At 37.1% G+C, this 16,976-nt stretch overlaps 1 protein-coding gene across 5 annotated transcripts in view; it reads right to left on the bottom strand.

Annotated features, from left to right (window-relative positions):
• COL12A1 (collagen type XII alpha 1 chain) overlaps positions 1-15,552 on the bottom strand; it is a 140,453-nt gene extending 124,901 nt beyond the window's left edge. For 2 of the 5 annotated variants that reach the window (XM_074310486.1, XM_074310484.1), the window contains exons 1-3: positions 15,081-15,552; positions 11,381-11,488; positions 1,877-1,993 (exon numbers count right to left, since the gene is read on the bottom strand). In XM_074310486.1, coding sequence (XP_074166587.1) covers positions 1,877-1,993; positions 11,381-11,453 — 190 coding nt within the window. In that variant the 5' untranslated portion in view covers positions 11,454-11,488; positions 15,081-15,552. Of the gene's footprint in view, positions 1-1,876; positions 1,994-11,380; positions 11,489-14,289; positions 14,313-15,080 lie in introns of those variants that run through there. The other 3 variants (XM_074310485.1, XM_074310487.1, XM_074310488.1) reach the window with 3 other exon arrangements.
• Between the last annotated feature and the right edge of the window lie 1,424 nt (positions 15,553-16,976).

The following is a 16,976-nucleotide window of genomic DNA, read 5'->3' as shown; positions in this document are numbered from 1 at the left end:
CTGAAAGATATAACAAATGTAAATAAGGAAAATGGAATCCATGGCCATATTCAAGTGTCAAAAGATAGAACACTTATGTGAAAAGCAATTGGCTCTTCTCACTCCCTAAATGCAAATATAGAGTTTGTCCAACATATATACTTGTGAGGGACTTGTAATTCATTTGATGATTCTCATTATAATACAAAGTATAAAAACTTCCATTTTCAAAGTATTTTATTACACTTTATCAATTATTTTACTTCATGTTTTCTCCAAAGATCAGAGAAAATTGGAGTGTGGTACTATCACACCAAGAGTCAACCATCTAGAATCGAAATCTGGCAGCACACAGTGTCAAATGTTTCCAACCTCTCTTGGAAATTAAAATGTTCCCTTTCCAGTGGCAGTAATACTTTGGTATGAATGAATTGGGTAACTTCAACTGCATTTTTGTGATTGGGCTACTGGTGGGAAAGGGAAAATTTGGTGAGGGAAAGGATTGAGATGGGATAGAAGGAAAACAAAAAGGACAGAAAAAAAAAGACACTCCATTTCCTTTCAAGTTCATAAATCTGATAAGAAGAAAGAATATTTCCTAAATTTCTTCATAAAATGTTATTTTAATAGCTTGGTATTTTGAGAATCATAAAAATATACAAACACAGTTTATATGATAAATGCTTTTTGACCCCAGCCTTTACCACACTCACTCAAGCCATCAATATCCCTTTCAACAAGCCAATGTCAATGGAAGCAGATACTTTCCCAATTGTTTTTGATATAAAAGTGAAGAACTAAGAATAATCCTCTATACTTAAGTGATATCATTGACCCTACAAACAATTCTTTTAAAAAATAATCAAGAAGAATGGCTTTTTTCCTTAAAAAAAATTTCAGTATAAAGTCTATAAAAATCACCATGGCTATTTCATTGCCTCCAATCAACGTTATACCCAAATCGACCTAGAGAAACATATTGCTCCTCACTTTTTTGTTCAGTAACAGTCACTGTCATCATTATGTAATAATGATTCCTATGTTGTGGAGGTATAGGGTATTACAATTCAAGTTTCTTCCTGTTTTTCTTAGCAAATTTTAAGTTTTGCAAAGTATTTTACATGCACTCTCCCAGTCATCAGAACAATCCTATGAGGTAACTGCCAATATTATTCCTATTTTACAGATGAAGAAACTGAGGTAAATTAAGATATTTGCCCAGAGAACCACATCTACATGTCTGAAACAGGATTCAAATACAAATCTTTCTGATTCCAAGTCCAACATTCTATGTACTGTAGCATCTAGCTGCCGTCAGCCTTTAAATTGCTAAAGGATTGGATAATAAATGAAGAATGTCAAAAAGTTTGAATTTTTAAAAAGCAATTAGACTTGCCTGCCATCTAGGGGAGGGGGTGGAGGGAAGGAGGGGAAAAATTTGGAACAGAAGGGAGTACAATGGATAATGTTGTAAAAAAAAATTACCTATGAATATGTACTGTCAAAGAAAATGTTATAATTATAAAAATTAATTAAAAAATAAAAAAGCAATTAGACTATTAGTACTGCTCCAATATAACAATCAACACACAACACACACACACACACACACACACACACTCCTATACATCAGTTTTCAATAAAATAAGCTATGTCTAAAAAAAGAAAAAAAAATACAGGATCAAGGAATGCTGGAACTGCAAATGCTGAATGAGAAATCGGGAGATCTGAGTGCTAGCTACTTCTATCTCTACTCTTCATTACTTATATAACTTTATCCAATTTACTGAACTTTTCTTAGCTTTAGTTTCAAAATCCTGAAAAAATTGGTGGTTGGATTAGGTGAGATTATTATTATGAGATTTCATAATCAACTATTATTATCTCTGTAACTTACCAGTTGTAGGATCCACTGTTACTCTGTAACCCACTATGGGATCAATTGGTCTTGCCCATGACATGTGAACAGTATTTTCATCTATAATTTTAAAATTCAAGTCTGAAGGTGGTTCAACTGGAAAAGAAATTGGGTATTAGTTAATTTTGAATGTCAGAAAATTAAAATGTTAATGAAAATTGTGTTCAGCAAAGCTTACTAAGATTGTCTTTGCATAAATTTGTTTCCAACAAATATGAACATATCTTGTTGGAAAAGAATAAAATAAAAGCTGACAAAATATGACAAAACATCAGAGAGTATACATATCACAGAAGACAGCACAGAACATGTGTTTCTTGAGTTGCTAAGTCATTCAAGAATGACCAGCAAGTTCAAGCATGATGGAAAACATAATTGAATACATGTACAATGAACTCACAGATAATAACCACATATGCAAACATTTCACGTAACAATTAAGGGACTTTTGATACATGCTGAGTGCAACTGGAACAAGCATGCCAAATCACAACCTGCTTACAATACCAGAAGATAATTTGGAATGCTAATACAATACTCTTCTTCCAAAAGGCATAAAATAATTGATTATTTTTTTAAATTGCCTCTCTGCATTATTTTATTTTTATTTTTTGCATTCAAGAAATCTGAAACCATGGCAGAGATGACAAAATTAATTTTGTTACTACAGAAGAATCTTGAGAATTACCAAATATTTGTTTAGTAATGCTATATTTCATAAGGAAATATGTATTTGAAATGTATAGGAATACTCATTTATTTGTAGTTTTTAATTCCAAAATAAAGGATTTCCAATTTTAGCATAATTTATAATCATGTCAACATTATGATACAAACATTCATAATACAAATATTCTACCAGTGTACACCAACTTTCAGTATGATTTCCATGGTGTAAACACTATTATTTCCACTTTGCAGCAGGTGTACCCCATACTAGATGTGGCATTTTAGCTTAAAATGCCAGTATGGACCTTTACAAAACATTGGTTAATCATGAAAAGACAACATCAATGTATATATAAGGACATTTATTTACAGAATCTAAAGAAAACAGTAAAGAAGCCATCAGTGATCTGAACAAATGATTGCAAATAAAAAAACTTGTAGGAGTTGATGACAGGAATAACCAAAAAGTACAGAAAGAAAAAGTTTACATACACCATTTTGCAGCATCATGCATGTGTAAATGAAATGTTGACTTGTTTTTAGTGTCCTACAATGAACAAAAGCCTCCATGTACAATGGTCATTACACAAAGACGTTCCAGAAATATTTTATAATGATATTCTCTCTAAAATGTTCATGCCTCATCATGCAGTATATTTACTGACTCACTGTCAGTGCATGGTAAGTATATTAAATATGACTCTTTGAACATGTCCTCAAAGTCAAGTGGATTTCAGTCATACTATGTTCAATCCTTCTATGCTCCAAGCTGACTGAAAACCTCACATTCCTTGTGAATGAGGTCTTGTTTATTTTTTCCATGAAAGATGATCATCTTTTTTAGATGTAAATAGAGGTCAATTGAAATACAATAGTAGCTTTAAGACATAAACCATTTAATTTAACTGCTGTTAGGTTTTATGCAATATTAATAACATGGCTTAATAAAAATAGAACGAATTAAGCAGACACTTCTTTTAATAAACTCTCACTTCCAACTCCAAGATAAAATAATTTTTATATTTATTTTGATAAACTAGTGCTGGAATGAATGTTATTTTTCCTACTATCCATACACAGGCAGTGAGATTAGACTATTAATCTACATGCAAAGTTTAATAATTCAACATTCTAGTTACTGTAATGAAATTGCTAAAACAAAATAGTTGATCATCATTTAGTTCTATGAGCATGCAACAGATGTTAATAGTACAGTATATACATATTAAGAATATCATTATAAAATATTGTTCCAATAGCAATGGCTCAGGACAAATTTAATGCAAAGGCAGACAGAATTGGCCTGAGCATGCTTTGAAAAAAATCAGTACATGGAAAAATAGTACCACCAACCTTGGAAGAAAATTGACCTGATGCAGCAGAGACATTAGGGTAAAAGTGCTGAAGGGCAGCAGCCCAACTTGATATCCAAATGACGAGATTCCAGATCAACTTGAAAAAAAAAAGGACTGTAGGGAAAAGTCTTTAACATTTCAAAGGCTTTTAACTTGTTCATAAAAACTCAGATATGGTACTCCGCAATGAAAAGTCTGAGACAAGAAGGATGGACACAGTGAATCCCCTTTTCTGCCAAGAATTTTTTATTCATTCATAATCATCTAGACCTGACAGTGATTATATATTGTCATCATCTTATGTTTCAGGTTTAAAAAATTGCTGGTGTTGGCATGTGAGAATGACAAGTCAAGTTGAAGAAGAATAAAAGTTTAACATTATGAAACTCCTATGAGATATACCCATAAGAAAATAACAGCTACCATGTCATCTTCTCTAAAAGAATGAAAGATAGGAACTAAACCTACTAGATATATGTAACTCTGCCAGTGCAGCTTGGCACTTTCTGTGAAATTTATGAGCTTAGAGTCTATGTGAAAACACTAAAAAAAATTAAATGACTTATCTAACCTCTGTCTCAGGCAGTTTTTAGGCTCAACTCCCTCCTATACCACACTGATTCTCATAAGAAGGTTAAAAATCAAACAAACCTATCAGTGCTAGAATTCCAGGAAATACTGATTATCCAATTCGCAAGCCATTTTTAATTCTCATCCTAAACTATTTAACATAAAAGAATCATAGATATGAACTGAAAAAGGAGGAGTATAGGGAATTGACAGTAATTAAATATCCATCTACTGATTTGAATGTTAAGAATTAATGAAAGTAAAATTCTCTAATATCATTGTTTAAACTACGAGGCATTTCACTCACTGATCAATTATTCTGGTACCAAACATATTCTGAAATAAGATTGAAGTATATACTAATTGTATATAATAAACGATTCATAGTATCTAAGACTTCTTTTTTTTTATGAATTCACAAAGCTTTGTACTCTATTATTACCAACAAATTAGGTAGCCCAAATGATCTAAAAACAATTGCAATTCTCTGTGACTTAGCTGATTATTGGAGAGTTGTCTGAGGCACATAGTAGTTAAATGACTTGATCAAGGTTACACAATCAGTGTCAGAGTCAGGATTCAAAGTAATGCCTTCCAGACTCCCAGTCCTATCATCTAAGTTTAAGATATATTGTCCTTGCTAAAAAATACTTTGTTCAAACAATAATTTTAGAAACCATTATTTTTCATAGTTTTAGATATGATTGTTTTAAGTAACAAAATATACACCCTTCATTGTATTTAAACTGATATTTATACTAAAGGATTATCTAATTACATTATTGGTAAACAAATATTTTTAATTTTGTCATGAAGTGTTGTTCTAGAAAATTCAAATGAGTTTCATTTGAATTTTGCATTTCTCATTTAACCAACTCAATCATAATAGAAGTCATGCTTATGGTCAACAATACTTGGCCTCTATTGTGTCTGACTGAATATTTTGCCAAGAGAAAAAGAAAAGGTAAAAGTATAAATATTTCTTCTATCTTGGCCACCACAAAGATCAAAGGAATCCTAAATCTAGAGGAAAAAGGAGATGTCCAACATACTAGTTTTGAATAATATGCATCCAAAAAAAGGAAAAGGAGAATTTCTAGTTAGGACTAGAAACATCATAGTTATGTTAACAAACTAAAAAGGGGATAGAGGGCTGGAGGAAGTTGAAACATTACTTCAGTATTAGTATTGTATGAGAATGTTTTTCCTTAATTATTTTGAGAAACTTCTTTTTATTTCCACAGCAACAAAACTGAAAGGGGCATTATCTTAATGATGAAATTCTTTCTAATCCATTATTACACAAAGGGAAAAAAACCTTTATTTGCATTTGAACATATTCCTGAAAATGTTGAATATGTATAGGTATTTCTTATAAGAATTATATTCAACAAATACTCACCTAAAATTTGTTGTATTTTCCATTCAAAAGTCAATGAGATATTAAACTAAGAATTAAATTTAGGCTAGACAAATAAGGCAGAAAAATAATTAATCAAAAATTGAAAACATTCTTCTAACAAGCCAGTTACTTTGTCTCTATGTTTCCAATCAGTATAATTTTATTCACTTCATTGTTAAATTGACCTCATGTCAAATTCAATCTAAGAAACTGCATGATAAACAATGAATTATTGAACAAGAAACCTACGATCTAATCCTGATTCTTCCAAATATTAGTTTGTATGATGTTGGGCCAATTTCTTAATCTCTAAGACTTCATTTTCTGATATGTGAAAGGAAAAGAGATATCTCTAAGGTTCCTTCTAATTCTAAATTTTGATATTTGATATTAGATAGCCAAAGGTTTATGTAAACTGCATATTAGCTTTGTTCTTCCTAAATAACTGATCATTAAACAAGGAAATTAAGATAGCTATTTGATGAATTAATCAACAAATATTTGTTAGGTTCCAATTTTGTGTTAGGCCTAGGTTCTAGGGCTCAAAGACAAAAATGAAATATTTTTGCACTCAAGTAGTTTATGCTACATGGGAAAAGGGGATGAAAGGAAGAGAGGAAATGATATTATTATAACATTAGTATAGAAGTATTACAAAATTTATGCAAATCAGATTCAAGGTAACAATGGAAAGAGGAGAGAAGTACTAGCAGCTGAAGAATATTGGGATAGGTACATGAAATAAGAAATGGCTTTGAGTTGAACATTGAAGGAAAAGAGGGATTTCATGAAGCAAAGGTGAGGTGAGACATTGAGTCCAGGCATGTTGAGAGTCTACACAAAAGATGATGACATCAGATGAAATATCACATGTAAAAAATAGTATTCAGGTCAGTTTGGCTGAATTGTAGATTACACAAAGAGAAATAATCTATAATAAGGCCAGAAAAATAGCTTGGAGCTAAGTTGCAAATAGCTTTAAATTCCAGAGGAGTATGTATTTGATATAAATGATCATAGGGGCATACTTAAGTTTGTTAAGCAAGAGAATGAGCCAGTCAGCCCTGTACTGTAAAACAGAAATGCCTTCTACATTGTTCAGTTGTACATGAGAAGATATTGGTTAGCATCACACAGAATGGGCAGTCATAGTTTGAATTCTACATTACATGTATGGACTATCTAAACTGACAAGAGAAAAGCCAATGAATTATCAAAGAAGAATACTATAAAGTAGGCAATGATTAAAATAACATTTTAAATTATAGCAATATTTAATTCATCTCAACTTCTAGATCAATTTAATTCTTCTGAAGATCTCAAGTAACAAAGAAATAATATCCTCAGAAAACAACTGACCAATGATCTTTAAAATTCCTATCTAAATAAAATGCATAATAGAAATGCAAAAGTCACTCCATGTAGTTCAAAGAAAGTACTGTCATAAGGGTAAACTGAAATACAAGTGGTCCATTAAAATGAAAAGTAATAAATCAACCTAAACTTTCATTTCTATGGACCACTTGAAGTATAAAATGTGTCCTAGAAGAATATTTGAAGAAAAGAGAAACTTCTATACAAATGGGAAAATCAAGTGGACAGAAAAATATGAAGTGTGGACAACAACCTAACAATGAAGATCAATGATGATGACAGAAATAAAAAGTACCCATGAGTAGACACAGATGGAACACACAAGAAAGAGAATGGATAAAAGCAATAATGAGTGAATGAGATATTTTAGTCCCATTTTATCCCAATATTAAAGGTAGAAAGTAGAAGTAAATTTAACCAGGAAATTTAAGTAATCAATCAACAAGCATTTATTATGAGTTCAATGTGTGCAAGGCCCATTGCTAAGATGTGGTGATACAAAGAAAAAGCAAAAACCACTGTCTCCTTATGTAACAGCTAACCTATATTGAGCTTATATTCTAATGAAAAGTGCCCAACTAACATCCTGAAGGATACCAATCTACTCCATTGCCAAAAAAAAAAAAGTTTCCTGGCTAAACATCTTGGAGCATCCTATTATTTCTGAGCTATCTAAGAGTACAATTATAACTGTTATTGTTGTTGAGTCATTTGAAACTCTTGTGACCTCATTTAAGGTTTTCTTGGCAGAGATAACTAGGAGTGGTTTGCCATATCCTTTTCCTACTCATATGAGGAAATTGAGGCAAGCAGGTTAGGTTAAGTGATTTGCCCAGGATCACATAACTAGTAAGTAATAGTCTGAGGCCAAATTTGAACTAAGGAAAATAAATCTTCCTAATTCCAAGCTTGGCACTCTATCCAATTCACCACTCATAACAGCATCCCAAAGTGAAGAACGACAATTTCAACAACAAATTAGCCCTGCCCAAAACAGCAAAGATAGAAAAGATGCAACTGAGAGACAATTAGCAGGATGAAATACTCTTTCTCCCAGTGAAGAAAAAGATATGGCAAATTCTTTAACTATTAGAGATAGTTTACATAAAGAGAATTTTGAAGAAAATGAGTAGCAAAGTTAGCTACTCTTTACAGACTACCCATCATCTCACCCAATTCTGATTATGTTGTTTACATTATTCCCAATCTATTTTCCTAAGAATTCTCCATTTTTTTCTAATACTCAACAGTTGTGATAATCCATTAGCTCCTTCAATGAATTATGTAAATATATTTTAAGAGATTTCAAGAAATAATAGTTAAATCCTTGACTACCTGCTACAAATATCTATAATAATTTTCCTACTTGTACTCTATTTGCTCATACTCACTTTTATCTATCCCTTACAATTCTCTCTGTTGTCCTGACAAGTTCAACTAAAACCTAATTCAAAACTCTATTATGCAAAACAGTCAACATGAGCTCACCTGAATTCAGTAAAATATTTACAAAATAGGATCTAAGAGATTTCCATCACTTCTGAAAACACTTTAAAGGTTAAAAAAAAACTCATATAAAAGATTCTGGAGAATGAATAACTGTTTCCATAACTTTCTTTTATATACAAATCTTTGAAATAAGAAATTGAAAAGATAGTAACTGAAGATTTCCTGAACTGCATGATTGTCAAGGAGATCTGAAGTGATAGAAAGAGATTTAATTTCCCATGAACTCTAGCCTAAGACAACTCCAACACATCCTCTAATATTGCTCCAACATTTAACATGCCAAAATGTTCTTCTTTCACTCAATCACTTTTTTGACTGTGGAAAAAAATCTTCACTTAAAGATAAAAACATTAGAGGTAGGTATCAAGTCATCTAATTTAACTCTCATTTTATAGATAAAGAAATGGAGGTTCCATAGGTGGCTTCTTAACCAACATCAGTAGGTAGTAAATAGAAGGGAGGTCATTTGGCCTAAGTTCATTAGATTCTTCCACACCTTTTTAGTATGCTTTTGGAGTTAGGGAACCATAAATTACTGGAGTATCATATGGCTCTGGACTATGCAAAACTCTGTTAAATAGTACCTTATTTGCAAAGGTGTTGAATGACTGCATTTGGTTACTACAAAATAGAGTGGCCACAAAAGAGTGCCACATCCTGTTAGATGGCCTCCCTTCTGTTTGTTTATATGTAGCATAAATAATAAATTTTCATTTAGTATCTTCTATGACAACTTTTTAACTCCTCTTCCTTGTTACACTCTCAAGAAACAAGGTAAGAAATAGGTTTTCTTCCTAGTTCATTTAAAGACTCCCTATAGATATAACAATAACATCAAACATATTCCTTATGTTACATCCACCATTTTCTTGTGTCACCTGGGTGGCCTAGACATAAAACAAGACATAGACTGATAGAACTAAAAGAGACTTTAGGGATCATCTAATCCAATTCTCCTCATTTTACAGATCTAGTGAAATTTCAGTTTTGCTAAGAAGGGAGCACAAGAGGGAGAGAGGATTAAGTAGAACAAAAAAACCAAACCTGAAATTCATTTTACTCTATTAGCTGGTTATTCTGTTTTCTTGTGATGACATCAATTTAATAGGTTGAGGCATGCAAATCAAAATAAGATCTAGGTAATCCCTTAAGGTCCCTTTTCAGTCTAAAACTCTAATGTTTTGGCAAACTCATTAAAAGAAGGAGACAAGAAATGATGAGTTTACCCACCTCAGTCCTACCTTGTGAAACTCAAAGACTGGAATTTGTTCTTCAAGGCTATCCATCAAGTCCCATTCATTTTCCCAAGAGTTTGGGAAGAATGGTGAACTTCCTAGAATAAATTCCATAATGTAGACTTGTGTTTTGAGGATACTAATGATTTCTCATCCTCTTCTCTCCTCTACTTCTCTTCTCCCTCCCCCTGTACCTTCAGCAAAGTTGGCTTCCTGATGCAAATATAGACATTGAGTGTACAGAAAATTGAAACAGAAAAGCTGTTGGGCAGGGAGAGAACCTAGGCTCTCCTGAAGGGCAGGAATAGTTAAAAGGCTGCATCTAGTGATTCAATGAAATCAACAGGACTCTACCCTCTCCTTTGTGTTCAAGTGCTTGCGTTCCCCAACTGGGAAATGAAAGAGATGCTAGACCCCTTCATCTCGCCTCGATTCCGAACCAACATCCGAGCCGCCCTCACCAGCTGAGACTGAAGCTGGAAGCGGATACTGACGCGTAGTACAAAGTGCCCCAAAGCGGCCAGCGAACTGCCTTGGCTAGACTGAGGCTGGGTTATCCCGGAGCGCCTGAGGCTCCTCCCCGGGGCTGAGACCCACGTGTTTCAGCGCAGGGGAAGCCCCTGGGCACCGCAGCTAGGGAGCTCCCCTACGGGGCTGGCTTTGGAAGACTTGCAGCTAGAGCCCCGAGCTTGGCACTCCTTCCTCTCCACCCCCAATCTCCCCTAAGGCCTTTGCATCCGTGACTCACTCTCCAGGCCTGGCCAGCCGAAGCACTCGACTCTTAGCAAAACACACAGACTCAAGGAGCCAGGCTCTGTTGGAGTATTTTATTGTGTAATGTGACTGAGTTCTCAGCACTCAGCCAGGTAATTAACAGCCGCGCGAAAGTGGGTGCCAGCGCTCTGGGGCGCCTGATTATTAATCGGAGGCTTCGTGTTTGCACAGGCGCCTTCTCCTTGAGAGCTAGCTGCAAAGTCGGGCCGAAGAGCCAGGAGAAGAATAACAGCTTCATCTGGGCACTAGCGCAATGGGTCCATTCTTTCGGAGGAGGCTGTAGTGGAAAGGTGGTGTGGACAGCACACCAAAGAGACACGAGCGAGCGAGAAACCCACAAAGGAGGGTGCAAAGTTAAACAAGCAAGACAAAGGAGCTGGCCGGTCCTGGGTAATAGGGAAATAAACAAACCTTAAGAAAAGAGAGGCGTTTGTCTTAAGGACAGAAGTCACAATAGAAAAAAGCAAACACACCAAGAACGAAGAGCAAGCAAATGAGACAAGAGATGGATCGATTCTTTTTTTCCCCTTTCTCAAATTCTGAATCACTATTTCAAGGAATAAAAAGAAGACAAGCAACAAAGGGGTTCCATTACCTTCTGCCTCTATCGAAGATAAGAGGAAGGCTGCACATATAGCAGCAAATGCTGAATGTAGCCGAATCTTCATGGTGGCCCTCTCCAGTCACAACCACATGAATGGATCTGTGTTGAAGAAAGTGCAGTGTTAGTACATATCAATAGGCTGGGGACCTCCTCAGACCTCTGGGTTTGCTCCAGCCCCGAACATCTCTACTTTCCCCTTTTCCCCACCTCCTCCTCCTCCTCCAAAACACGCACCTCCTGAGAGGGCAGGTTAAAACTGCCAGACTTGGAAGTCAATTTAACACAAAAACATCTATCTGTATGCATGAATCTAGCACTGTGGTCTAGTCCAGCAAATAAAGAATGCACTCATTGTGACCTAAGCAATGGAAATCGAGTTCATCAGACAAGCGGTTAATCTTGGTACTGAGGGATAATTCAAGTTAAAGCCCGTCCTGTTTTCCTGAAGATTCAACCTACTTATTAGCCCCGGGTTAAAGACCTTAGAAGACTGTGCATGACTTCATCCTGCAGTGTGATGGCTAATTCAAAGGTCATTTTATCCCCCCATCAACTAAATGTATCTTCCATCTGGGGATTCTAGTCAGCTTCTAGTTCCTAGTTTAACTGTACTTTAGTGGTCTCAGGATAATTTGGAAAATGTAATTTTAAAAAAATCTACTCTTCCATTTTTTGTTATGCTTGCAAATATGTGACTCTTTAAGGCCTGAAATAGATTATACAAAAGAATGTAAGGCAAAGCTTGAAACTTGACACATTACTCCAGCAGTGTTGTTTTCACATCTGATCATTCGTTTATATAAGCTGAGAGGAAAATAGCTCTAAAAAGAAGACAAGGCCAAGCAATTGGAAAGGCAAAGATCTTGCCTGTTTTCCAGAGATCTTTCTTTTTTCCAAAATAAAATTTCTGCAGTTCTAGTTATCAACAACAGTTGGTTAGCTTTATTTAAAGACTTCATTAACGGAGTCTAATTTAGCTATGGTCAAATAGGGAAATTATCTCTTTTAATTTACCCTGTCATGTGAAGAAAGCTACACTGATTTTTAAGGGAAATACAATGAGGTCTACTTCAAATAAAAATTCCCCAGTAATTTATGTGATTGGGAAAGTGCCAGGAGAGGGGGAAAGAGAAAGAGGAGGAGGAGGAGGAGGAGGAGGAGGAGGAGGAGGAGGAGGAGGAGGAGGAGGAGGAGGAGGAGGAAGAGGAGGAGGAGGAAGAGGAGGAGGAGGAGGAGGAGGAGGAGGAGGAGGAGGAAGAGGAGGAGGAGGAGGAGGAGGAGGAGGAAGAGGAGGAGGAGGAGGAGGAGGAGGAGGAGGAGGAGGAGGAGGAGGAGGAGGAGGAGGAGAGGAGGAGGAGGGGAGGGAAGAAGAAGAAGAAGAAGAAGAAGAAGAAGAAGAAGAAGAAGAAGAAGAAGAAGAAGAAGAAGAAGAAGAAGAAGAAGAAGAAGAAGAAGAAGAAGAAGAAGAAGAAGAAGAAGAAGAAGAAGAAGAAGAAGAAGAAGAAGAAGAAGAAGAAGAAGAAGAAGAAGAAGAAGAAGAAGAAGAAGAAGAAGAAGAAGAAGAAAGAGGGAAGGATAGAAGGACGGAGGGAGGGAGGGAGAAGACCATGCAGTACAGAAATTATTGAAGCATTTAAAGGACAATCCCATAGGAAATTCAAAGGAACTTCTATCCAGAAAACACCCTAAGGGTTTTTTTTTTCCTTGAGTGGTTTCCGGTGAGACTCTTATTTTAGGGAACACTAGTTTGTAATACAGAAAAGGAACCAAAAATCAAGCTCTCTTTAATTAAGAAAATAAGTTGATAAGATCTAACAATATCTCTTCAAATTATTGACACATCGCCCTAAGAATAGTTTCCTTACTTGGTGGGTTTGTGTTAGTTGACGAGTATCCTCTAGCCTTCATATATTATTTTAAAGACTTAATAAATAGAAAATTCCTAGATGCTCCTTTTTTTAAGTCAAGAAAGTAATAAAATGTTTATTTTACATAATGACTGTCGTTTCTCAACTCTGCCTCAGTATATGAAAATCACAAAATACAAACCTAGTCTTTCTTTCTCTCCCCTTACCCAATCTGTCTTGTGGCTTTTAGTTGTTATAATGTTCTTTAACTCGTTTTGTTGCTGGGCTCGAAGCAAAACAACAAGGTGTAAGTGGAACTCCTAAAATCAGTATGCAGTTTGTGAAGATTACAATCTTTGAAAAGGTGGTCGTCAAATCTTTTCCCTTGCCTTAGCTCGCCCCCTATTGGCTACTTTTTCGAAGCACTGGGAATCATTCCGTCTGGGATATCTGAAGTAACGCGCGCACAAATATATAGTCTAGTCACTGCCTTCTTGGCATTCCGTATACATCTTTCCAAAAATAAAACCTTTTAAAAAAACCTGAGCCAAAACATTTGGTTGGCTGCCTAGCAACCCTTCATTCAGCGTTTTTAAATAAAACGTCTCTAGTCGACTACAAAGGATAGTCAATGTCTCACAACTATGCTTTCATGAATGAAAATTAATAGGAATGGAGTCTGTTGGGGGCGGAAAGAACAGGGAAGAGTGGAAAACAGAGGGAGAGAGATCTTTCCCCTCTTCCTTCCCACCCCCCATCTAGGAGCAAATTCTTTAATTCTGGCGTCAACTTGAACACATCCAACTCCCTCAAAGAGGAGGTTCCCTCCAGCACTTATACACAGCCTCACCTGCCCTTTTCTCCAGCAGATCCTAACTAGGAGCCTAGGAGTAAGGCTGACTCCCAGAAAGATCTTATCTCCCTTCTTTTTCTGCCAGCTGTATTACAGCTGGCAGAAAAGCTGAAGTGGAAGTTTCTTTAATAGGGTTTTCACAGAACTGTGAGATCCGCTCCTGTGAAAAAGCCAAGGAGACACTAACGACACATACGTACCTTTCACAATTTTCTCCGGAGAAACAGGCATAGGAAAACTAAAGGAAATTCCTTTCTCCAGACAATGTGGAAAACATTTCCCTCTCAAGCTGGATACCTACAGTTATACTGAATCCACAATCTTATCTTTCTTTAGAAAAGCAGGTGGGGTTTTACTCTTTTAGTGAACTGATGCGAAGTGGTAGATAATAGAGCCTCACTTCTAAAGTATCACTCTACTTTGTGAAACAGTTTTTTCTCCACCACTGCCTTTTTCAACTACGCACAGGAATTCTTGGGAACAGTTTTATAGACTGGTGATAAAATTTCAAGGCTGAATTACAAATCACTCAGAGGCATACTATGAATGCCTCAGGACTAAGACCACTGACTATTCTTAATTACTCTTGAAAATGCTCGCCTCTGGGTTTTGGTTTTTTTGGGGGGGTTTTTTGTTTGTTTTTTTTTTTAATTATTTAAAATACGGGGGCTAGAGAGTGTCCCTAATCAAGCACGCGCGCACACACACGTCCAGATAACAGATCTTGCAACAAGAACAACAAATATATGTGTGTGTGTATACATATAAATATATATTATTCTTTCCCTCAAAATTAAAAAAAAATCGATTCAATATTTCATATCGGAATACAGACCTACAAATTCCACAGTCTAACCCTAAAGTTCAAAGGCGTGCGCGCACTCTGACCATTTGTTTCACTGGAAAAATTGCTCCGGGAGTAGGAGCCGCGAAGGGGAGAAAAAAGTGGGGCTGATGGGGAGAGAAATGAGAGGAGTGGAGACAAACAGACCTGTGCTGGCAGCAGCAAGAGCAGCAGGGTCTTCTATGCTGATGTGCAAGAGATGCTCTAGCTGTTGAGGGCTCCGTGGATGCCCTGGCGCTTGGATGTGAGAGCAGGCAGAAGCAAGAGGCTGAGCTCCGGTGGCACCTGGTGGCGGAGCAGCTCTCCGCAGATTCAGCAGTAGCGGCGACTGCAGAGCAGAAAAGAGGAGGCGGAGGAGTGTGAGGAGGAGGAGGAGCGGGAGCCGCAGCTGGGAGGAGAAGAAACGACTGCCCCGCGGTTTCTAGAGCTTCCAGGACGAGGGTCTGTCTGGGACGGCTTGCCGGCTCCAAGTGGGAAGAACCTCTCCCTGGTCTGCTACTTAATAGAGGGCTGTTCCCAACTCTCAGTTTACTCGGTTACGAAACGCCTGAGAAGGTGGATGGCTGCCACGGGCTGATATATGCTCCTCCAGCAGTGAAGGAGGTCTCCTTTTGGAAACTTGCGCATACTTTTCGACATTCCTTCAGCATGAGGTGGCGATCGCCGTAGTAGCAATGCCCGGGCTGATGGGAGGGGGGAAGAGGAGAAGGGGGACAGCAGCCGCCCGACGGGCCTGCCAAGGGGAGCTGTGCAATTCCTCCGCTTCCAGAGCCAGGCTGGGGAGCGATGAGATCAGGTTTCCCTGGCCAAGTGATTTTCTTTTATTTATTTTTTTCAAAATCAAGAACAATAGAAAAACTCAATCAAACCCCATTTTCAAAACAGCAAGAATGAGAGTCACCAAAAGATCATGAGTCCTTTCTTCACTTACATCCCATTCCCCCCTCCCTTTTTGTCCTCCCTTCTTTTCCTCTTTGATCCCTCCCCCAGGCCTGGGTGCACTTTAAGCCGATTTATAAGGTTTCCATTAACTAACTGTCTGTGCACGCAGAGTGCTTTGTGTCTTTTTCAATCTCCCAAAGGCAACTGGAAACTCTTCTCGCCACTGGGCGCTCTAGGTTCAGAGCTTCGATGGCTTTCCCAGTCTTCTGTCGCCCCCTCACACCCATTTTCACAAAGGTGCTTTGGTTCTATACCATCAAATTTAATTCGGAGAAAGAGGGAAACTGGGAATTAGGGGGAACCTGAGCAGAAAAATCTGCTGAGTAGGAGCCACTTGTGAAACACTAAGCTCTACAATTGCAAACGCAAACCCAATAGGACCCGAAGAACACAGACTCGACATTTGAGATCTATGTGTGAATATGTTAACTATATACTCATCTCTGGGCAGAACACGGGACCCTACTTTTCAAGATCTCTTCCAAGTCTCCACTGGTTATCCTTCCATCACAGTTTCACAACACGCTTTTCTTGGAATTCCCAGTCCACTGCGACTGTAGATGATATTTAATTTCATGTTAATTTCACTATCCCCAATTTGTCTTGGATCTGAGAGCGGGTTCCACTAGAAGACTTAACTTAGCTTTGTCAAGTTTTCTCTAGATATACTGAAAGAACTGTTTTAGTGTCAGAACGTTCAGAGTGAGAATGACAAGAACTTAGAGTCACACACACGCAGGCACGAACAATCCATAAGGAGAGGAGAGGGGAGAAAGGGGAAGCAAAAGAAAAAGAGGAAAAATGTGAATCTCCACCTCTGCACATTCCTGAAGCACCCACAGCTCATACAAAGTTGAGCCTAGATCCCAATACAAAGAGCCCCTACGCACATTGCACCGCACCTCCTCTTCAACCTACTCATTACTGTCACCAAGCAAGTACTGTCTCGCTCCTCTGCAACCTGATGGATACCAAAAAGAGTTCCCATCTTCACGAAAATCTTTGCACACTTACCAATAACACCTTTATCCTCCAAGATTGTGCTGCTGCATTATCACACTACACACACACATACAATACATACACACACATACACTGTTC

Source organism: Sminthopsis crassicaudata, chromosome 4 (assembly GCF_048593235.1).
Source record: "Sminthopsis crassicaudata isolate SCR6 chromosome 4, ASM4859323v1, whole genome shotgun sequence".
NCBI lineage: Eukaryota > Metazoa > Chordata > Mammalia > Dasyuromorphia > Dasyuridae > Sminthopsis > Sminthopsis crassicaudata.
Note: the sequence above shows the minus strand (reverse complement) of the source record. Positions and strands in the feature narration are given on the sequence as shown.